The following is a 23,641-nucleotide window of genomic DNA, read 5'->3' as shown; positions in this document are numbered from 1 at the left end:
ATATATCTATACATTTAGAAAATAATATTGATATATAACCAATATGAGCTTTTAAACATCAAAACTTAAAAGCAAATCGGTTGCTATTGTTATTTTGTCCACCCCCCTCCCCATTATTTCATTCTTTCTCAACCATCGTGGTCTTGGGTCCAAAATATGTATAATTTATATTTACCCACTTGATTTTTTTTCGCTCTAAAGTTTAATCATTTATTTTTATTTGCCCTTTTAGTTATTGTGGCTCCTCCACTACTTGTTTATTATTTACCCCCAGAATACGTCATTTTAAAATTTCGTTGATATATTCTTCCTTATAAGGTAAAAGGGGGTGCCAAATTATGCTCCGTTCGTGTGGGTGAATTAGCGACCTGTCCAGTGTTGTCATTGCGATCTAGTTTTTTCGCTCGATTACTAAGAAATACATTAAGTCAATTGCAATAGGTACAATAAATGTTGCCTATGTCTTTACACTCCTATTTTATTATTCGAATATTTGCATTATGCATCCTGACTTCACTGTCCGAAGGTACCATTTCAGATGGGCATTCGATTAAATCGGAACTCGTTGTTATTCTCTTCGCAAAGAAAGCGCACTCATCCACAACTGGCCAAAATATTTCGCATTGGGCGTCTACACCAATCAGGGGATCGTGCGTGTGTTACCGAGTAAAAAAACGCCAAGATTAGCATGCTCAACGTTTTGTACCAATTCCATAGGTAGGGGTGTAATGGCATTGATCATTATTTAAAGGAACCTTATCATATAATACAAAGTGTAATAATTTCTCAAAACCGCAAAACTAGTACATTTTCAAATATATGCATGCTACTGCGTTTCTTGTTTGTAAAAAAAAAACCGAATGCAACGTAATAGGAATTGGTCCTTCCCTTAGCCCTCCGATGGTATTGTCAGTAATGGATGCTGTTCTCTGGAGGTAAATGTACTAATGTTTTCAATAATACGTTTATGGTCAGTTTGTTCTGTCCGACAAATCGGGTAGGAGACATAAATGCATCGTGCGAGGTTAATAACGGGCACAATTTTCATTCAATGAGCTGCAGTTTGATTCATACTAACTTTGAAAACGTGCTATTCACAGCGAGCTAACATGCTAGCAAACCGTGTCTGCGTCTGTGTAAGTCGTTGTTTTCAATTGGAGTTTGCTGTAGCGCCAATTCGACTAGCTAGCTGTCATGAACGTAACGTTGCTGAGACATACACAACACGTTTAGCTAGATAGCTCCACTTTGTCATTAGGAATGAAGCTACGTGAACTATTATCAAATTAAATAACCACTTTTGTCTCCACATTTGTGAAGCCCGAGCTAACATTCGCTACATTCTACCCATATAACGTTAGTCGGATCTATGAATCTTTCATTCACAGTGTCTTCAGTGTATTTGCCTTGACCGAATATTTGCATCCACAGCTCTCTCTCAGCGTAAGGATGAGTGATCTGAAGGACTGCCCCGCGCTCAAATACTATGACTTCAAGCCGGTTGAGCATAACAGAGTGTGCCCGCGTTACACGGCGGTGCTGGGCCGCTCTGATGACGATGGCATCGGCATTGAGGAGCTGGACACCCTGCAGCTGGAGCTTGAGACGCTGCTGTCCTCAGCCAGCCGTCGCCTCCGAGCCCTCGAAGAGCAGAGACAGGTGAGGAAGACTAGGGAGGTGTAAATTGGTCATCTGGGTATGCAAGACAGCAAATTAGCAACCAGGGTAAAACATATATAATACGAAAAAAATATATTCCCTATGACCCATGAGGTGTATTGCATGTGTCTCAGATCCTTACAGACTGGCAGGACAAGAAAGGTGACAAGCGCTTCATGAAGCTGGGGAAGGAGGCTGACCTCACTGCTACACCACGCCACTCAAAGCCCAAGAAGCCAAAAGTGGATGGAAAGGGTAGCCATGGACCAGGGCCCGGCCCTGGAAGGCCCAAATCCAAGAACCTGCAGCCCAAGATCTCAGAATACGAGTTTAATGAGGATCCACAGGATATGCCTCGCAATCCAAAGAATGATGCACCCAACAGGTCAGCACCATGCACAATACATACCCTTAATAACCAGTCCTGCTTCTGGAGATCCACGGCACTAAAAGATTTAGAAATGCCTTTTAGCAGCCAACAGGTTTTGTGGTTATATTCATAAGACCTGGGATGGAATGAAATCCAGAACTCTGGTTTTCTAGTGGACACCGTTGACATATAGAAGCTCATTTAAATTTACACATCTGGCCCATACAAATCTAATAGTGGGGGATCCACGTTTTTGTAATATCTGAGTCCTGGTATGGGTTAAAAAGAGCAACTTTAAAACCAGACATATACACTCACCTAGCACCTAATTAGGAACACCTGTACACCTACTTATGTGGGTCAGGAGCTTTAGATGGTAGGGGGAAGGTGATTTCGACCGTGGCATGATTGTTGGTGCCAGACAGGCTGGTTTGAGTATTTCTGTAACTGCTGATCACCTGGGATTTTCATGCACAAGAGACTCTAGTTTACTCAAAATGGTGCAAAAAACAAAAAAACATCCAGTGAGCGGCAGTTCTGCAGACGGAAATGCCTTGTTGATGAGAGAGGTCAACTGGTTCGAGCTTAGAGAAAGCCTAATGGTAACTCAGATAACCACTCTGTACAAGTGTGGTGAGCAGAAAAGCATCTCAGAATGCACAACATGTTAAACCTTGAGGTGGATGGGCTACAACAGCACAAGCTCACCAAAACTGGACAGTTGAAGACTGATTCTGCTGAGGCATACAGATGGTAGGGTCAGAATTGGTGCCAACAGCATGAATCCATGGTGTAATGGTATGGGGAATTAATCTTGGCACACTTTGGGCCTGTTAATACCAATCAATCATCAATTGAATACCACATCCTATTTGAGAGTATTGTTGCATGTATGTGCATCCCTACATGGCTACAATGTACCCATCTTCTAATGGCTACATCCAGCATGATAATGTACCATGTCACAAAGCAAAAGTAGTCTGAAACTGGTTTCATGAACATCACAATGAGTTCAGTGTTCTTCAGTGGCCTTCCCAGTCACCGGATCTGAATACAATAGAACACCTTTGGGATGTCGTAGAACGGGAGATTCACAGCGTGACTGTGCGGCTGACAAATCTGCAGAAATTGCATGATGCAGTCATGTCAACATAGAACAGAATCTCAAAGGAATGTTTTCAACATCTTGTGGAATCCATGCCGCAAAGAATTGAGGCTGTTTTTAGAGCAAAGCAAGGCCCTACCCAGTATTAGTATAGTGTTCCTAATCAAGTTCTCAGTGAGTGTTTATACCCAGCTGGTGGAGCTGTACTTGGATATAGGAATATTGAATATTGTCCCAACTCAACAATCTAAAAGAATTTTGTACTGACTCAAAAATGTACAACTCAAACGTTGTCCATCTGTGTTTCTGTCATAGGTTCTGGGCATCTGTGGAGCCGTACTGTGCTGACATCACCAATGAGGAGATAAGAGTTCTGGAGGAGCTGCTGAAACCTCCAGAGGATGAAGCAGAATACTACAAGGTTCATGGGGTTTACATCGTACTTATTTACACTGGCTGCATGCCATGAACATGCAGTTTCATTCTGCCTGGTTCTTTTAGCTGTCCCCTCCTAGGACCTGTTTGAATGTTTACTCTATGTGCTAAACCTGGGGTAATGGCATGTACTGTCAGAGTGTGTTCTTGTCAAAGACTGTCTTACAGTTGTGAAAAATCTGCCAGAACTGCCAGCTACTGCTTTTAAACAATTTAGCTGACTGAATGAAAAGTTATATTTATGCGTTTCATAAGAGAAATCGGAGAAGCTGACATTCCTTGATGTGCCAGGGAGCAACATACCTGAGTGAGCTGTGAGTGATCCAAGTGTGCTTTGTGGAATATGGGTCAGTGTGTGACCACACGTGTTGTTGCAGGTGCCGGCCCTGGGAAAACACTATTCACAACGGTGGGCTCAGGAAGACCTGCTGGAGGAGCAGAGGGATGGGGCCAGAGCCAACGACAAGAAGAAGGGCATGATGGGACCTCTATCAGAGCTGGATGCCAAGGGTGAGGGCTGGTTAGAAGAGTGATAGTAAAGAGGAGAGGGATAGGCACGCACTCTGCCTTGTACTGCAGCCGTTGATGAAAATGAAGATGATGTTTTCGGACATAGAGAATATGCTGACCCAAAGATGTACTTCACCCCCCAGATGTGGACGCGTTACTGAAGAAGTCAGAGTCCCAGCACGACCCTCCTGAAGATGGCTGCCCATTTGGTCCTCTCACGCAGCGGCTCCTTCAGGCTCTTGTGGAGGTAACACTCACGTGTCCTGGTTTTGATTCCCTTCTCTTTCAGTGATAATGCTACTTAAATTCTGAGTACTACCCTCTACTATCTTGTTCATACTGACCACAAACTAAGAGGTTGTGTTTTGTATAGAAATGTGCCACTGACATTGAAACTTATGCTTCATTTCCACTTTCCTTCTTCATTTCCATCTTCCACCTATTTGCTACCTGTCCCATCTTCACCATCTTATGCTGCTTTTACTCCCACCTCTCCCTTTGTCTACCTTTCCCTCCTTTTCGTTCTGCATCCGTTGTTCCTCGGATTATCTCCAAACTCCTAGGAGAACATTATCTCTCCCATGGAAGACTCTCCAATCCCAGACGCACCAGTGAAGGACTCTGCAAACGACGGGGCAAGCACGTCCCCCCGTAGCCAGGGCAAAGCTTTCAGGTAAGACTCCCATGTACACATCTGACCAACAGCAGTCACATTAAAGTCATTGTCTACCAAAGCCAAGTCTGTACCATTTTCTGGGACGCAGTGGGCCATCACTGCTGCTCACCTTCTTGGGTCTAACTGCCACCATCTCTGCTCTCCCTCAGTGTGCCACACACACGCTCTTTGGAGGCACGAATCAAGGAGGAACTGGTGTCTCAGGGACTGCTGGACACTGAGGACCGGCCAGGGACTGGGGGCGAATCTGAGGATGAAGTCCTGGCCGAACTGCACAAACGACAGGCCGAGCTCAAGGCCCTGAGTGCACACAACCGCACCCGCAAACTTGAGTTACTCCGGTGAGTGATGAGGATTATGCATAATGAATAATAGAAAGAAAGTATTCTACTCATGGCAAATATGAGTTGGTCTGCAAACCAAGCATTTGGTTCTAGATCAGAGGAACATATCTATGGACTGCTAGGTAATAGGTGGGGTGTCTAGGTGATTTGGTTTCCTGTTGTCATTGGAATCTTTTTTAATTTTATTTTTACATTGCCCAGTTGGGGATCTTCTGCAACGCACTTTCATGATGATCATTTTTACAACTTTTATCCACCAGTTATAACATGGTTCCTAGCACTGCAGGAGTAGTGATGAGTTTGTTGTGCTTTATTAAACCGTATTTTTAAAGATTGTGTGTCTGTCACCCCCTGCAGACTGGCGAGGGAGGAGACACGGAAACAGGAACTGAGGCAGCGGGTTCGAGTGTCTGACAACGAGGTGATGGAAGCTTTCCGCCGCATCATGGCTGCCCGGCAGAAGAAGCGCACGCCCACTAAGAAAGAGAAGGACCAGGCCTGGAAGGCCCTGAAGGAGAGGGAGAGCATCCTAAAACTGCTGGATGGATAGGGAGGGACAGAGGGACAGAGGGGAGTGCTGTAATTGTGGGCACAATGGTAGAAGGGGTGGGTGAAGGCCGCATCCTTATAAAGGAGGGAGAGATGCCGTGTTGCTCGGATGGGTGAATGTTCCAGTCATTTAAATCGCAGTATGGTTTGAGTATTTGTCCATTCTATGGTAGCTCACATTATCATCATGTTAGCCCACATCAGCCCACTGTTATGCGTACAGTGTGTGTGGGTCCAAGAGACATTTTTTAGTTCCCCCAACACAGGTTTCACAGCCTGATGTTGGTCACTTCACCACTTAGCATTAGTCACCAGTGTAAATAAGTCAAACTTGATGTAGATTTATTATTATTGAAACTGCAAACAGAAAATCGAGAGATTTTAGCAAAGATGGATATGTATGCCTTTGAGACTGGAAAGGATTCAGCAGCTGTGTTTAAAGGCACTGACATTAACCCGTGAATTGAAGAACAGAATGGAGGTGGACTATGTGCGTGTGTGTAATTCATGTTGGAGTCAGGTGTTGCTGTGAACCTGTGACAACTTAAGTTGAACTCCCTTGCCATCTTTTTGTAATATTGTCAATTTTATACATTTGTTTGTGAATGAAAAACTGTAGATGTTTGAATAAACAGTTATTTGTATGAAGCAGGGGGGATTTTGATTCCAAATATAAATATGCACAGAAATTGATTATTCTTTCGATTGACAATACAACTTGGATTTGCCTACGTTTATCATGACTAGTGAATTCAATGTGTAGCATCATAAATGCACTCCAGTCCGTAAATAGTAATGCAATACAAAAAAGGACATCAGTGGTCTAAAACATGGTTAGATAGGTAGTTGCAACACTTGACAGGTTTTTATTATGGGTATGGCTCTGATCGTGTTTGTTGAAGGGGAATTCAACACCTGTAGTCAGTTACCTCTTAACAAAATTGTTCTTGACACAAAATCTCAAAATCATCTACTGAATGGTCTTACTGTAATTTAATCAAATCAAACTACTGTCAAAATGTAGAATTTAGAAATGTATTCCAAATAAAAAAAAAATACCTGTACATTTAATAAAAGCGTGCATTCCGAGATTTAAAAACATTTTTATATCCATACATTTCTGGACCACAAAAAAAAAAAACACAGCAAGGTTTAAATGGTGTTTATCGTGTTATGCCACGTCTCGAGACAAGCAAAATAAAGAGGGCTACATTTACCCAGGGTGAAGTCCCTGATTTCCAATGAACTAAACCAGCTATCATACCCACTCATGTTCAAGTATAAGGTATTCAAATGCAACTTGAAGGCAAAAATAATATAAACTGATTTCTATACTGTCCATATCATACCTGTGGGCATTACAAGATAACATTACAAATGCATTACAAGCTTAGCCAAAATCTGACAAACTGTTGTGCACTCTGGACAGTGTCCCAGTTTCTGCTGAAATGATCAATTTGTTCAAATTCTATAGCAGCGAAATTGTATGCTGGAAAATCTGGAATGTGTATTTTAAAAAAGAAAAAAGGTTATGGTTAATTTTATTTATTTATTACCTATGTGGTTACATGACAGGTATATCCCAATCTACATAAAATGTTTGGCAACATTATTTTGTCAAAAGCTTAATGTTTCATAAGATACACAGCTCTTGGAGCAACTGAAGATGGATCTTTTTTCAGGTGTGATATGACCGGTCACATTTCAGCACATCCCCCTTACTCTTATGAAACAAACAGTGCATCACAAATCATTTACTCAATAACCCTTTATTATCATTATTACTTTGAAACCCAAATACTTATCATTGGTATTGAATTTATTATTTATTTAATAATACCGTGATGAATCTTCACAAGAGATTTTTTTTTTTTTTTTGTCAGATGAATAACCAATGTTGTTTCAGTTTTGAGTTTTTCCCCATAACGCAATTACACTTTTATACATAGTCAGAGTATATGAACAGACTGAAAAGGCATCTGATCAGTTAAAAGTAATACCAAGCACTTAACAAATCTTTCACCAACCTGAGCTACCTGCAGAGACCGTGTGAGAGAGATTGAATGTACATAGCTGACCTTCCACACTGACCGTCAGAGGATCAGAAGCTGTGTCTGATCTGTAACTAGTCTTGAAACAGGATGGTTGACAAAGTAAACAGAAGACAACAGCAGTAGTAATAGTAGTAGTATTAAATGGTAAGTAGTATTAATAATCTTCGAATAATCAGAACACTTCATTTTTTCCTTTACAATATCATATCTTCTTACACCTGTTCGATTATTTCTCATGTGAATTCAGGCTAACCAGCAGAATGGCAGATCTTGAAAGGAGGGGGAACTGGTTTTATTACCGTCTGTTACATAGGGGGCTGTGGACTTGCCTCTTACACACGTGTAGTTTGGTGCGGAGAACACCAGGACCAAGACGGCAGGTTTAATACAGAACTGAAATGGACGTTTCATCACCATCGAGCAAGGACTAGTTGAGTGCTCCCCACGTTTAAAGGCATTTCAAACAAAGTGCAAAGTAATACACAAGCATCGGTTTGCCTTGAGATTTTAAATCCAGGCCAATAAAAAAAAAAAAAGAAACTAAACAAAATAAACAAAAAAAACCTACTAGTACAACGGACTAGTACAACAGGTTATTCCTCAAGAGATTCCAGGCAATGGAATCCACTTAGCTAGCTCACAAAAACAGCCATCGTTTAGAAGAAAGTGAATTTCCAAAATAACTTAAGTTGCAGGACAAACTGAAGCCAACACAATCTCAGCTGCAGACCGGTACACTTTTCTCCACAAAATTCCACCCCGACCTGTTAAATTCAGAGCCCCCATCCCCTCACTGTTGGCCAGACAGAGGTCAGGAAAAGTGGGCATGGTCTAGAAGGTGGGGAAAGAGTGCATCTGTGTTGAGGTGTCGAGCGATAAATGTAAAACGGTTAGGGCAAGGCGGGCTATGCTTTAGGAAAGAGGTCTGAAATGAAATTTCTGAGTGCTCTTTGGGCCGAGGATTCAGCCTCTAGAAAGTGTGTGTGTGGGTGTGTGCAGGCACGTGTGTGCGTTTTTGGGAGGTGCTCAGGAGAAGGGGCGTTTGGAAGGCCAGAGAGAATCCGAGGGGACAGTCTTGGTCCCAGGCCCCCCTCAGCAGCTGCAGGTCTCGGCCGATGGCTTGGCTCGGTCATTCTTGTCCAGTTTGATTGGCTCTGGGAACTCGTTGTACAGCTCTACTTCTGTCTCCTGGGAGTAGGGAAGAGACAGGGGAAGAGAGGAGGGAGAGGGCCAGGAGAAGGGACAAAGAGAATGGAGTGATGAACAGAAAGAGGAAAATGGTGGGATTCAATGAGCAATAATAAAATGGGTGGAGGGAAGAGGGAAGAGAGGCCAGGAGATATGTTGGGAGGGAGAAAAGGGAGTGAAAATGAATGGTTTAGAGGGGAGGAGCCAAGACCAAGACAGAGACACTAGTCAGTGACCATTTCCCCTAACGGGCTCAACATGTCAACTCTCTTGAATTGATCAGAGCAACACAGATGGGTACTTTCCTGGACTTTTCTATATTGAATCTAGAGGGAATGCAATAAAACACAAAAGATATAAAATATATAACTAAAATGCGTACCGATTAGGTTACATCGCGCCCTAGAATCCAACTAGCGAGATACAGAGATACGAGATACAAATCCACTAGATTCTACCCGTCTGGCAACATACTCTCCTTACATCTGGTGAAGTAAACATGTACAAGCTTAAACTACACATACATTTGTTACATAACGCAATTTTGAGGACATTTAGCGACATGCTAGTTTTCTCAGCGCATTAGCATAAAGCTAATCATATTTAATCGGACATGGCAAATTTGGTAAAATGCTTGCGGGGTTTTCAATACCTTGGCTGTGCAGTTCACAGCACAGAAACATATTTTGGGGGATTTTTACAGCTGTAGCTTTTATTCTTTGTCATTGGCGTCTTCTTTTACTATTGTTTTCAGTGCAAAACAGTGAAATGTGCCCCCAAAAGGCGTGGCATTCACAAGACCAGGCTTAACTGCGCTGATCTATTAACAGCGCCCCTCCTCCTCCCCCTCTCTCTCTCCAGCACGGACCCTTACCTGCTTCAGGGCGTTGCGTGCGATGGTCTGGAAGGCCTGCTCCACATTGATGGCCTCCTTGGCGCTGGTCTCAAAGTACGGGATGTTGTTCTTACTCTGGCACCAGGCCTGCGCACGCTTGGTCGTTACCTGAGGGACAGGGATTCGCAGCGCTCCAAATCTTTCCGCCAATGTAACGCTCCAATTCATAAATAAGAGCAACCACTCCTTTTTTTTTTTTTTTTGAAATTTGGTACTTTCACTTTCCTGTATAATTTGTCAGTGTAGCGAGGGACTAAAGCAAAAACGCATCCGTTTTATTCTCTCTGTGCATGAGGTGGAAAATTAAAGTCATTTATAAAAACAAGTGGCTACCTTTGTTCTTTAAGCCTTTCCTTCTGGAATCTTCCCTGATACAGTCATTTGGCTTTATACAGCCCATATCAATTACATGTACTTATCAGGCTATGCTTCTCTCCAATTTCATGTCTAATTTTGTGGCTAAAAAGTCAACAGTATGTGTATAATCAGGTATGATTTAACATGGCACAGACAAAAGGTTATGTCTGTATATAGGCCTAGTTTTACTGTGGCTAGATCTGTATCTATCATTTTATGACCTTAGAATTCCCATTCCCAATGGACTTTGGGAAAAATGGATTTTAAAACAAAAATTTGCCAACATTTAATAGTTTATGAAAATACAAAACAAAAAGTGTTCTAGACCAATGAATCTCAAAAATATAACTTGTACATTAACTGCACTTAATACATCACCCATTCAAATGTGCTTACCTACTATCCACTTTCCAAAAACCTGTCTCCTTATGACACATAAGAGCTATGCAATTCATTTATTCAAGTACATTATGATTTTCAACACTGAAACAGAACATAACTCTAAAACAGCCGCTGAGTGTAAGGTCTGCAAAATGTGAACAACCAACTGAACATTTCCAGAAAAAGTTGAGACAAAGCCAGGCCTGTCCTCACACAGGCCACTCACAGTTGTGCCAGCACCCACCTGCCTATTCTCCAGGTCGATCTTGTTGCCTAGCACCACAAAAGGGAAGTTCTCGGGGTCACGCGGGCTGGCCTGGATCAAGAACTCGTCTCTCCAGCTGTCCAGCGTTTTGAAGGTGTTGGGCGCGGTCACGTCGAACACCAGCACACAGCAGTCCGCTCCGCGGTAGAACGCCACACCCAGGGACTGGAACCTCTCCTGCCCCGCAGTGTCCCAGATCTGAGACAAGGGCAAGATTACAGCCACTGCACCCTAGAACAACTGACAGTCCCTACCGTCTCCCTATGTATGTGGATCTTTATTCTGTTTACAACACTACTCACCACTAAAGTTCCCTGAATTGAGTTTGAAACAAGATCTTGTCTTTCTGAAAGTATGCAACAGAAAGTTCACTGAAAGAATATTTGTTTAGATTTAGCGATATTACAATATTAACTGAATGCAAGAAATTCACCATTCACTATTCACTTTGTGAATAACCATTTCATTTGATTTTATGACCCAAGATGCCAACAAACAAAAAAAGGCAAAAATGAAATGGCAACTTGGTTAAGAATTGATAGTTTCAATTATTTCAGTAGTGTTAATAGCATTAGAATCAACATATGCAACTGAAATGTATCTGTACACCAGGTTACACCGCAAGCCCCACTAATGCAAAATACAATGAATGAATTCAATCTAGTTCATTAAAGACATCTTATTTGTCAGCACCACTAGTTTCTGTTCCTTCTTTCTAGGTTCACGTACTCAGTCCGGAATCGATGTGCGGAACTTTGCACAGATTCTCTCCCACATACCCCCCACCCCCCATCCATCAAACTGCACAGTCATATATCTATAATGTGCAACTGACTTTGTATCATTGTTTCAAATAGGCAAATTGTTCTCAATTAATTATAGTTGTTTTCTTTAATTATTGATAATTGTATCACTTTTGCCATGAGTGCTAGTTTATAAGCTGATGCATTTATAATCATTCACAAAAGCTTCTATTGAACACAGAAATGACTAAGTATATAGCTATATTGCTGCAGCACAGTGACTGTTAAGAGTTAACTTCCTCTCCTCTGACTCTGAAAAACAACCTAATTAGGGGCGTTATAACTATTGTGACATCACAGCGTATAGCGCCCTGCATTGAGCAGCTGGCAGGAAGTGGTACCTGCATTGTGACGAGCCTGTCGTCCACCATCACCTCTTTTGTCAGGAAGTCGGCTCCTATTGTGGCTTTGTACTGATTACTGAACTTCTTATTCACATACTGGTTCATTAGAGAAGTCTTCCCAACTCTACAGAGGCAAACGGAGATTGGGGGAAAGGAGGAGAAGAAAATAAAAAGTAGGGAACAGGGAAGAAGACAATTCAGGTCAGAGGTATGCGTTTCATCACCCTCCAATTTTAGGGGAGCAAAAGTAATTGGACAAATGAACACAAACTGAAATAAAGTCATCATATTCAATGCTTCCTTGTAAATCCTATTGGTCTATGACCCTCTGCCAGGCCAATAATGCAGCCCTCTTCAGCTTCCTCATCTGTCCATAACCTGCCCGTTCTATTTTTGAGGCTTGCTAGGTGTTTGCATCTTGTGGTGAACCCATGGAGAGGGTTTTTGATCTATTAAACAGTTAAAGGGATTTTTCATCACCGTCGGGTGGATTCTCTTTCACTACATGCGGAGGGCAGTCCTACAATGAAGTATATACCTTTTGCTTGCTCTTCTATGCACTAACAATGAAATATAAGTCCCCTCTCCAAGAGACATTTGAGCAGCCAATTGTCTAAATACTTCCCTAAAAGGAGGGGGGGAGGGTATGTATAATGTACAGGGGGTAAATGTATCCTTGGAAACATAAATATAGCTACTCCTCCTTCCCTGCTGCGGACGAATCTTGAAGAGCAAGCCAAAGTCATGGCATACATAATTTGAGTATCATAATACTATGTGAAACATTCAGGAAATTGCTTTGAAATAAAGGAACCTCCAGAATACTCAGAGTCCCCTTCCCCCAGTGAGATTATTGTCATCTTGCAATGCACAGTCCTCTCTCCACGGTTTCTCTGGCATCAAGTTAAACGCATCTACATCAAACTTGTTTATCTGAGACTGCACTTGGGTCAGATTACATACAGTATGTGGGACGCCAGGGAAACAGGGAGGGAGCACCTATGTGGCTTTAGACGCCCTCTGAGATAATTACTGACAAATAAAGCGGTTTCGCAATATCGATGTAACTCACCCAGAGTCTCCCAGGATAATAACTTTGAGTAGAACTTTCTTCCTGGACGTCATTCTGTCCCAGCTAGGGAGAGAGGACACAAACGCATCTCAGTAGGTCTTCAGGGCACTCCATGCGTAACGCTCATTAAGCATTAGTCATGCGTGATGCAAGCAAAGGCTCACGTGGTTTCTGTGGGGCGATGCGAACGGGTCGAGCAGACAGTGACACGCTAAACTGGTTTTGAAATTTGACACACGCAGTATGCGTCACCATCTCAGAACTCAGCTGTGATTTCTGAGCCAGAGCGGACCCACCCTACAGCCTACAACTGCAAAGCACTGAAATCAAAATCAAAAACACAAAATCACCAGCAGTTTCTGTAATCACACAGGTATTCCTCACCATCCATTGTCCATCATTCTTCCGTACCTTACAGAGGTCCCTTAAAGAGGGTCAGAGCCAACCCGTGGGTCTTGGGTAGGGTTGAATTGGGTTATGATACAACGTAGAAAAAATATATCTTATTGCAGATAATTAATTATTTATATTAATGAGAATTTGATTCAACCCCACACTGGAGCTCATATCTGGCCACAACTTAATAACAGCTTGGTTACAAAAATGAATCCCATCATTCAGTGCGCTGTAGGCTCTAAAAGCCTGGAACCCACTACTACGAATTACTGAACAATATAAACCTTCAATATTTTGTACAAAGCCACAGTCGCCCATCCATTGCTTGGCATGGAATAAGGATTCAATTATATCCTCATTTCTGTTCTGGCCATGGTTCAATGTATTCTTGGCTTTGAATCTTCTGCCATTGTACGTGGGAAATTCCACAGCAACAGAATGATGCGGAGAGGCACATTATAAACCTTTGTGAAAATGTGCAAAACCCAACATTTTGACTACAGTGTGAAACAACCCACACAAACAGTACTGTGCAAAATCTTAGGCACCCTAGATTTATGTTATGTAAATTTGGTCATAGATGTTTTTTTTTGTTTGTTTTCTGAATGTGTCAGTAGAAAGAGCAAATTTGAGATTCATTTTCCAAAGAATGTTTTTTATTTTGTCAAATAAAGTAACCACTTTTCAGATAAAAGAAACTTGATTGAGGCTGTATGGGATTACCTGGATAGCCAGAAGCAAGTGAGACAGCCCAAGTCTACAGAAGGCATGAGGCAAGTTCTCTAATATCTTTGGCACAATTGGCCTACCAGTCAATTTTCTTATACAGCTGCAGGACAGGGAACCCAAGAGAATTGATGCAGTTTTAAAGGTGACAACAAATATTGAATTTATTTAGTTTTTAACTGTTCACTGCTCTTTGTAGTATTTTCTTTCTCTCGATATTTATAAACCGGAAATTTCATTATTTTTGATAATATTACCAAAGAGTCATCTCTTGAATTTGAGAAGACATGCTTTTAGTGTATCCTGTTAAACATTACTTATTTGACTGTTCACAAATTATTTAATTTTAAAACAGTATTGACACTGCACCCCAGAATACTGGTGTTAGGCTTAGACTTTAGACTTTGCACAGATATACAGTCAACTACTTTTTATTAGTTCACATTTATGTGAACAATTTTTATTAGTTCACATTTATGTGAACAAATTTTATTAGTCCACATTTATGTGAACAAATTTTATTAGTTCACATTCATGAACAAGAGACATCCGTAACACAACCACACTGTCACAAACATACAGTGCAAATTAATATTCATAATTCTCCCTCCCCAACTAAGGGAAATGCAAAAAAGGTTTTGATTTCATGTAGATAAAATGACATGCCTTCAGGATAAACAGTTTCTTAATATGAGACTTTCTGAAATCTTTACACAGAAATATGATGCATGAATGTTCAACCATCATTAAATGCCTTTTCTGAAATGTTTCTGGACAAAAGTTATAACCTATAATACTTGTTTTGGACAATGAAAGTGTCCATAAATGAGGGACCGACTTCGTATTCTGAGAAAGACATAAAAATGTATCTTTCAGTGAACACCACATATAGAAACCTGCTGCTTCCTGTTGACACATTACACTATTGAACGTGTATTTTTCATTGGCCACCATCTGGAAGAGGTTCCCCGTGGGTTCAGATACACAACACTGAGCGAGATTTCAGGCAAGAAACTGCCTTGCGGCACACAGCCAGGTGCACAGGCAGAACAGTTCTGGTGTGCAAGTACCCAACACACAGCATGGTCGTAGGTGTTTAATTCATTTCAGCATGCGGTGCCAAATTTTAAGTATCAAAGCAAAGTTGTAATGGCTATAAAAAGAGATGAATAGGCTGAAAAACCACAGTGAGTGTACTAGCATTAAGTGTCATAGAGTGCACATCATGCTCTTGAAAACTGCAGTAGGTTTCCATGGAGAATTCTGAACTACATCCAGCCATGACTGCTGTGATTACCACTAAATTCAGGCTTCAGAGGATGTATTTGTCTAACAAAGCACCTTCAATATTTCCCAAAGGTAACTGTGCATTTCATTGGGAACTGTGAGTGTAGCCCATTCCATCCCTCCGAAAATGTCCCACGGATCACATTGGCACGAAAATCTCCCATGGATCACGTTACCATGACTGTGGCCTGGAAATAAAACCACAGGCAGAGTCTGTCTTGCACCTGTTCCAGGGGAGAAACACAATGAGCACATATCGCTATGGATAAGAGCGTCTGCCAAATACCAATAATGTATAGCCCAATATCATGGCATGGAAAGACCGGGGAAGGCAGACGAACATCCAAAGTGCAGCATGCTGAAAAACCAGCAGACAAACTGAAAGCCCAGACAACGTCAAAGTCCTCTAAGTGGTGCATTTATTGGGTATTATGTCGGCAGCCTACAGCAGTGGGGTTGTAGAATTTCAGAATAGCCAAATTAACATGATTCAGCACCACTGACTCAAAAGAGGAGTAGGCGATGGCAAGCAACATTTTGAAGAGGATAATGTGTAAAAACTTGTAAATATGTCACATCAAACTTAGGTTCTAATTCGCACTCGCGATTGAACCAGAAAGGAGCATATTATGTCACTCGCAAGGACATGTTGCCTCTTCATTTTGGTAAGCGAAATAAAGGTTTTCTTGAGCCCATGGAATTGTTTGAGCCAGAAAACAACATTGCGCAATATCATTACAGTGCAGGTTGAGAAGGAAAAAGACTACAACAAAGATAAATTTGGAAAGATAAAATCTGACCATCCTGGCGTCTGTAACGTTACTTTCTCATCTTAAATCTGATTAGAATCAGAAAATGAAAAAAAAAACCAGCTTGGTTTTAAGGGAAAAACGACACTTCAAGAGATTGAAGTTCAGTTCTACAAGTGGTATTGCCAGCCTTCAAGCTCAAACAACTGGATAGGATTTTGCGATAGCGGACCGTGGCTGGGAGGAACACCAAATCAATTGTAAAATTAAAACAAAAGGAAGTGTCCTTGAACAATAGTGGACTAGCCATAAATGAATGTGGGAAAACTGGTTGCTTGTTACATTTCCACGCAAACGGGCAACCGGCCGAAAACCACAACTTCCTTTTTTTTCAACTTGGGAGAAAGTGCAAAGTCACGTATTAGCAGGCAGGAGCCGTTCCGTGCCATTCCTCAGGTAGTGTCCTATAGCTAGAATATCTGTTGTTCAGCGAGTAGCCTACTGCTTAATATCTTGGTATTGATGTTCAGAGCTGCCATTTTCATTCAATCCCCGCTTGTCAGTGTCATGCCTTCAAAATATTTGGAGTTTGGAAATATTATCGGTGATACACTGCTTTAGACATTTGTGCAAACATACATTCATTTAGATATTTTTCGCCATAATGCCCCTGTTGTGCAGTAATACATCTAATTAATGTGCTTGTACTGACTTTTATTGGTTTGGCTGTGGTCCAGCCTATTGCAGCATGATTGCCTATTGCGGCGCTTATAAAAATAGATTTTTAACCGGTTCATCGATTAAATGTCGGCAGTTAACCAAAACATGAAAATACTGAAAATGCCCATCCCTAGACCACATAAAAGGCATTAGCATTGTGCACGCTTTTTTATTATAGAACACCGAATGTCACATTACTACACTGGACTAGATTTACACCACAGAGGAAATGAATTGTGGCAGTATAATGCTCAAAAGTTTACAACACACTTTCTTCAATGAAAAAGACATTAATCTGTATATTAATAAGCATGACAGGCTAAAAAATCAGTAACCCTTACCATGCTCCTGGGGTGCTTTTTATAGCGATCAAAAGAATGGGGGAAAGTTCCTGACCTACAATAAGCCAGTATTTTTAACTTTCCCTCCACGTACTCCAGTGACCACTCAGTCTTTAAAGGCTACTACTGGACACAGGCTGGATCTGCCATGACTGTTCAGCTGTGGAGTATCAGAACCTGCACGGTCATTACTGAAAGAGTGAGTGGAATGGGTCCTGGTTAGACAAGGGGCCGTTCACCGAAAAATTCCCCTCTAACCCGGAGTGCCATCCAATTTTGCGGATATATTTCTTTTAGATAGCAGCTGCAACTCACCCTGATGCAACATACCTCAATGGCACCAGCATTTATGATCGAACTTACATTCAAAATCCTCAACAGCAAATAAAATGACATGGTTACTCTCAAACATTCACAGACCTTGTCGACTGTGGTTCCATGAAGAACTACGTCAGTCAACATACGCTAACTGTGTATATCCGTTTCAACATCTCCTTGTCACTGCTTGTTCTGGCATACCGGACAACAACGACCAAATTAAACTATGAAACTGAAAAGAATGGTGCCGAATCGGTGCCGCTCCTGGATTACTGCCAAAATGGCGTCGTTTTGATCAATGCAGATGCATGCTGGGGTTGTGTGACATGGCCTACTGGAGCGCCCCAGTCCTTTCCAGCCGGGCACCTTGATTATTAGGATGTGCACGTACAATCTTGACTGATAAGACAGAGTGTCCAGGGCAGTCACTGAAGGACATTGAGGGAGAAAAGGGAAAATGAGATTGTGTGAGGAGTGCTTTGATGGAATGATAATAAAAAAGGATCGAATGCAATAAAAAGGAGAAGGAAAAAGTCAGCTGAGCAGTGAGCTCCAGCGCCGGTGGGTGGCACAGTAGAGTGCAGAAGTGTGCACACAGGGCTCAGAGCTGTTCTGCTCTCAGCATTGCTCAGCCTCACTCCAGTCATGTGTTCCCTCAGCTGCCGGCAGTCACGAGGAGCAGAGCGCACAGGCGCGCACACACACACACACATGAACACGCAAAACCCATCAATCATACAAACACAAAAATACCATTTCCTCACATACTCACAAACAAAGGAAATCTCCGTCTCGAAAGGGCACAGATGTTCGCCTCGTATCATATGTTGGAGGGCATATTGTCCGAGGGGGAAGCCTGTAGGTTCTAGAAAGCTTTTAGAACAGCATGTTCTTAATGTCACCCAATTCAATTTTTCCAAAAATAACGCTTCAGCTACTTTTTGTTGCAAGACATGTACGGAAGCGCAATCGGAATAGTACAGCACTCTCTCACTTAAACCGTCTGACAGACCGTCAGTCATCCAGGCGTAACCCTGCCAACCGAACAGGAAGCACAGTCAGGGGACACGACGTGTCCGTTTACACGAGCCAGAGGAGGTAAACAACAACAAAATGCCCTTCAGTCTTTCCCAACCTGGCCCGAGTCTGCAGCTCCAGCATTGCCCCACATGTCCCGGCCACTTTCCTGTGAAGCAACTGGGTGAGAGAAACGCAGGCACAGACAGGTTTGCAGTCAGGAGCACATCAGAAATGCAATCACTGCATATTGACGTGGTAGGAGGGAGACTCCTTGCCTACTACAGCCGATGACACGCAGAGACCAGGCAACCTTGTGTAATTAGCCTACATGTGATGATCTTTCACCAAGAATGCTGTGAATCAGAAACGGACCAAAGCGGTACAAAATGAGCCATTAGCAGAGTTCCTTGTCTCAAGTGTACAGAGATTAAAGGTTCTGCAATTACATCGCCACTGCTAGGCAATACAAAGTCTCAGCAGCGCATTAGCACTCTGCTGAATAAGATGAACTGAAACCACAGCCCGATTAATAGAAACAGGGTTTTGTTCACCTTGGTTTCAACAGAAAATTCTTGCTTAGTGGCACTTTATGTCCCTGAGAAGAAGCACAAAGAAAGCCCCCTTGCCTCTGGTACTCAGGTCATGCTCTACTGCCCATGCCCATCTCCTCGTCAGCTAGAATTTCACAAGCTGCGACTACCCCTCAGATAGAATGCAATTCACTCAAACCCACACAGGTGACTTTAAGAACACTTCTCCCTATGGTGGTGATGAGACCTGTCGTATTGATGTAATGCTTTTATCTTATTTGGTGATACCAAATGATTATTGTCCAACTGAGGCAGGAAAATTAAGTTGTTTTCTTTTCTATTCCATTCCATGTACTGTCCTGGTGTCTAGTACAGTTAGACCAGACCCAAAATAAGTCAATATGTGGCTGTATGCCTTCTCAATACAACACTTAACATGGAGAACATGGAGAACATGGAGAACATGCAAACGCATGAAAGCAACGAATAGCACCCCAGGGCCATACATGGCAAGGAAACAGGTTCAATGTCACTCAATGTCACATATCAATATCATGTCTATAAAAAGACATTAAATCAAGCATTTGTTTTCCCTCAATTCTACAATACATTACTTATGAAGCAACAGGAAAGGGACCATACTTCAAACCTGAAGAACATACACAGACCAGATTGCATTAGTTAACTAAATAGAAAATTGAATGCACAATAATCCACTCAATCACCACACAGCCTAATACACGTTCTGCACATTTGTATGTGATCTGTAATTACATTGTATGCACACCATTCCTAAGTGGACAACCAAAAATCTATTACATACATTATATATCCCCAAACAAATTATTCCATCACTTGCCACTTCTTCCTTCAGAAAGAGACAGACCATTAAGTACAGCAAAGCACGGCTAGATGACACTGCAAAATCCAAGCTCACTGAATCACAGTCATCATTCTGCTACATGTGAAATCTTTGCTTCCTTTCGATTTGATTACAAACGTCAGGACCTCCCGTAACGGCCGGGTCTTGGTTTAGGCTAAATACTGATCAAAGGCACCAAGTACTGCTGCATATGTCTCCTGAATGTTTTGCTGGTGTAGCTTGTCCTGCTCAGCTAAAGGGTTCGAGCAGTGCGACGAATTATAGCCATGATTTGAAAGTGGCAGACGTTAGCTACAGATACTTTTCTAGATCTACTCAATTATCCCAGGCGTTTTTATATTTAAATATAACGTCTACGATTTAATTTCCATTCATAGAACAGAGATATTTAACAGAAGCTCTTACCCAGTGCGACCTTACAAGGCGAGAAGAGCAACCACATATCTTATCAATATGCTTCAACACAGAACACGCAATCATCACGGCATCACGGACACAGGACTGTCCGACCAGCCATTATTCGCCAACGAAACAGGCTGTGTTCACGCTAAATTAATTATATCACCCTGACGTTGGCACTATGAGAAACGCCAGGCTGATTGAATAATTAAATTGTGTGTGTGTGTGTGTGTGTGTATATTTTTATATAGTTCAGTATAAATAGCTCGCTTATCAGAAAGCCAAAAGGTGTTGTCATTATCCACACTCCAATGTATACACGGAAGGCTAATATTAGCAAAGTTACTTCCTTAGTGTAATTTTCATGTGGCTGCAGTCTAATCTGCAACTCATGATATGCCAGAAAATCGGATCACATGGGGAAAACTTAAGTTCTTGCACCGCTAGCCATGGAGGCAGCAAGTTGCTTAACGTCAAGCATATTAAATGGGTTATATTTAAACTTGTGTTACAGCCCTCGGATGGTTGATGGACAGTCTACGTTCCATTCAATACTAAGCGAACTAACCAGACCTTGGTTTGTAGGCAACTTAAGCTAGCTAGCTAATGTTAGCATGCTTCAGAACTGGCACAAATTCCTATCGTCAAAGAGGCAAGTGCAGCCAGAAAAGCGAGCCATCGTCACACCTTTAATTTTGGATACAAAATGATAAAGTTCCATTTCCATCAGTTAAGTTAACTTCGCTTCAAGCTGGCAATTTGCAAGCTACATTACCAATTAACCAGTTATCCTTAATGGCACTGTGAAACAAACATTGTCCAGCTATCTAGCTAACTGTACGTTACTGTAAGTTAACTTAACCATTAGATTAAAATACAGCTAACGTAGATTAATTCTAAAAATGTCCCAATACGTGTCCATGGGCCTTGCTCGTCTTTAACAGTTAACGTTACAACGTCTGACCCATATTTTGACAAGTCAGCTATAGCTAAATGTTAACTTAGCCAACTATCTCGTCATTTCGCTAGCCAGAATTTCAGCTAAGCCATGCAAGTTAGCGACTTTATTGATTAACGTCGTTAAGCCATCTGATTTGTAGCTGTGCTCAAAAAGTATGCACTCAGAGGCCTGTTGGACGCTTCGCGAATAAAAATGAGGCACTTGCCGTAGCGATATATCACTCAAAAAGCGGTCTCCCCTGTTTCTTACTCCGGTTTGAGGAGGCCTCCCCGTTACCCGCTAGCTAACGTTACCCAGTCCCAGCATCCATGTTGGCAAATTGCATTGTTTGTTGAACTTACCGATTACTTCCAGAAGATCAAGGTGAATCTTAGTTTCAATATATATATTTTCAACACTAGCTGCCAATATTTTATACGCTGACACCCTTCCCGTGGATAAAGAAACAGACAGTAGCTCACTATAGCTAGCAAGGTAATAATGATTTCAAGATTTTCTTCAAGGCGGCGGACTGGTGTAAAGAATAGCTAACTCGCGACTACGTTGTCTCACGTTTTATGCTTTTTCGACCTATTTTCTAGAGTTCTGATGTGTTGGCACAGACAAAAAATGTTAGCTACGCTATCTTGCGAAATAGTGGCTGCCTTTTCACTTTCTTGCAGCTTAGTATTGTAGATAGCTAGATTGCAGCCCGTTCCCCTCTTGCTTTTTTCCTTCCTCTCTCACTTCCTCCAAAACAACTCTGTGTCAGCGGACACTGACGTCATGGCGCACGCTGTACAAGACACACCTTAAACCCTGCCCACATTTTGTACTGGCCGCGCTGATTGGATTGTGGAAGTGACCACGCCTTTATCGTCCAGTTGAGACGTCATCCAGGACTGTCATCTGGCATTAAAGGCATTCTATGCATGATTTGTACCTTGAAAATATAATAAAATAACCATGCTGAGGCATAACCATGGTGTACTGACAATCTCTACCTTTCTGCACCAAATCTGTGCTCCTTATTATTCTAAAATGAGTCTGGGACATTTTTAGGCGTGGCACTCTTCTGTATGCAGAATGGTGGGTGTGGCCACAAAGCCTGTGGTGTGGGATCAGGGGCTCATTCCAATCGCTTATTTTTCACTTTTTTTTTTTTTAACCCTGAAAAAAGGTCCACCATCTTTAAGGACATTCCAACCCTTTAAATGTTCTTTCTATTAGCTAGAAGTAGAAGTTCCAATCTTGCCTTTGAGTCAAGAAACATGATTGCATGCTTTGTGGAAGTATTTTTTCTGCAAGCCTGATGTATAACGTACCAACCTGTGGACACATCTCTCCCCATCTGCCAGGCATCTGCCATGTCTGTAACTAACGTGGCCACTAACTGCTGTTTGAAGGATCAAGAACATTCTATTTGCATAATTGACATTTTGACTTCTTTTTTCGAGTTTTTTTTTTTCAAGAAAAAAAGAGGAGAAAAATATGTGATTGGAATGAGTCTCAGGTTTCAGCACAGCATTTGTAGCTATCTTGCTACTGCAATGGCAGAGGTGGAGGAACAAAAGCAGGCCTACAGCGAAATGGCAAGCAGACAGGCTCATTTAAGAGCCAGAGTCCACCTTGTTGTTCCTTTTCCTCACTAGCCACAGCTAGTGCGGGCAGGGTTGAGGACGGAGGAGGAGATGTCTCTGATTGTAAACACAGGACCACAACAAGACTAAAAATTCCTCCATGTTATGCCTATAATTGTTCTGACCAAGTGTCCAAAGACATCACATCTCATTTTAACCATGTATGAGATTTCAGCAACAGCATGTTTTTTTTTGCCATTTATGACTCAGTGTAGGTTGAGTGTAGATATCCATCTGCTATAACCACTACAACCAGAACTCCATAACTGGGGTGTTATGTTTTCATAACAGTAATGGAAGGGGTGCAGCTTACTTCTTTATAAAGGGCTAACATATTTTTGTGGAGGGCAGTTAGGTGTGCAGATAGATGGTTTGATCTCCCTTACTGTTATACAGGTATATATCACACTTGAAAAGACACGGCTTTGTTCCAAAATGCCAGCATGGTGAATAAGCATCAGTATCACCATGAACACTAGCACATATGTGCAAAGAAAATGAAAGACCTTTCGCACCATTACCACGATGACAAAAATTTGGGCAGCACCCCTGGTCAAAAAGCCTTTTACAATTAATATCCTGGAGAACAGAAGCAAACCAGAATCAGAACCAGAAGTTAAACATGAGATCTTTCTGCAAATCGAGATTGCTTTTTATTTTAATTTCTACTGTTAATAAATGAAAA

The 23,641-nt window shown here is 41.8% G+C and overlaps 2 protein-coding genes across 8 annotated transcripts; one reads left to right on the top strand and one right to left on the bottom strand.

Annotated features, from left to right (window-relative positions):
• Positions 1-780: 780 nt before the first annotated feature.
• On the top strand, positions 781-6,296 carry tada3l (transcriptional adaptor 3 (NGG1 homolog, yeast)-like). Of its 5 annotated transcripts, none has more exons than XM_061256738.1 (9): positions 781-935; positions 1,432-1,659; positions 1,794-2,044; positions 3,450-3,555; positions 3,947-4,079; positions 4,223-4,326; positions 4,643-4,752; positions 4,905-5,096; positions 5,457-6,296. In XM_061256738.1, the coding sequence occupies exons 2-9, from the start codon at positions 1,450-1,452 to the stop codon at positions 5,647-5,649; spliced, it is 1,299 nt and encodes a 432-aa protein (XP_061112722.1). In that variant the 5' UTR covers positions 781-935; positions 1,432-1,449; the 3' UTR covers positions 5,650-6,296. The 5 variants fall into 5 exon arrangements, with proteins under 5 accessions (XP_061112722.1, XP_061112720.1, XP_061112719.1 ...); XM_061256736.1 differs by lacking the exon at positions 781-935 and adding an exon at positions 948-997; XM_061256735.1 differs by lacking the exon at positions 781-935 and adding an exon at positions 951-1,024.
• Positions 6,297-7,177: 881 nt separating this feature from the next.
• Positions 7,178-22,094, bottom strand: LOC133138192 (ras-related protein rab7-like). Of its 3 annotated transcripts, XM_061256742.1 has the most exons (7): positions 21,679-22,094; positions 15,471-15,640; positions 13,008-13,070; positions 11,933-12,059; positions 10,768-10,986; positions 9,765-9,893; positions 7,178-8,890 (listed from the first exon to the last, which is right to left on the bottom strand). In XM_061256742.1, the coding sequence occupies exons 3-7, from the start codon at positions 13,058-13,060 to the stop codon at positions 8,795-8,797; spliced, it is 624 nt and encodes a 207-aa protein (XP_061112726.1). In that variant the 5' UTR covers positions 13,061-13,070; positions 15,471-15,640; positions 21,679-22,094; the 3' UTR covers positions 7,178-8,794. The 3 variants fall into 3 exon arrangements, with proteins under 3 accessions (XP_061112726.1, XP_061112725.1, XP_061112727.1); XM_061256741.1 differs by lacking the exon at positions 15,471-15,640 and having other exon boundaries at positions 21,679-22,093; XM_061256743.1 differs by lacking the exons at positions 15,471-15,640; positions 21,679-22,094 and adding an exon at positions 13,172-15,376.
• Between the last annotated feature and the right edge of the window lie 1,547 nt (positions 22,095-23,641).

This window comes from Conger conger, chromosome 10 (genome assembly GCF_963514075.1).
Source record: "Conger conger chromosome 10, fConCon1.1, whole genome shotgun sequence".
Taxonomy (NCBI): Eukaryota; Metazoa; Chordata; class Actinopteri; order Anguilliformes; family Congridae; genus Conger; species Conger conger.
The sequence above is the reverse complement of the archived record's forward strand: the minus strand, read 5'-3'. Positions and strand labels throughout refer to the sequence as shown.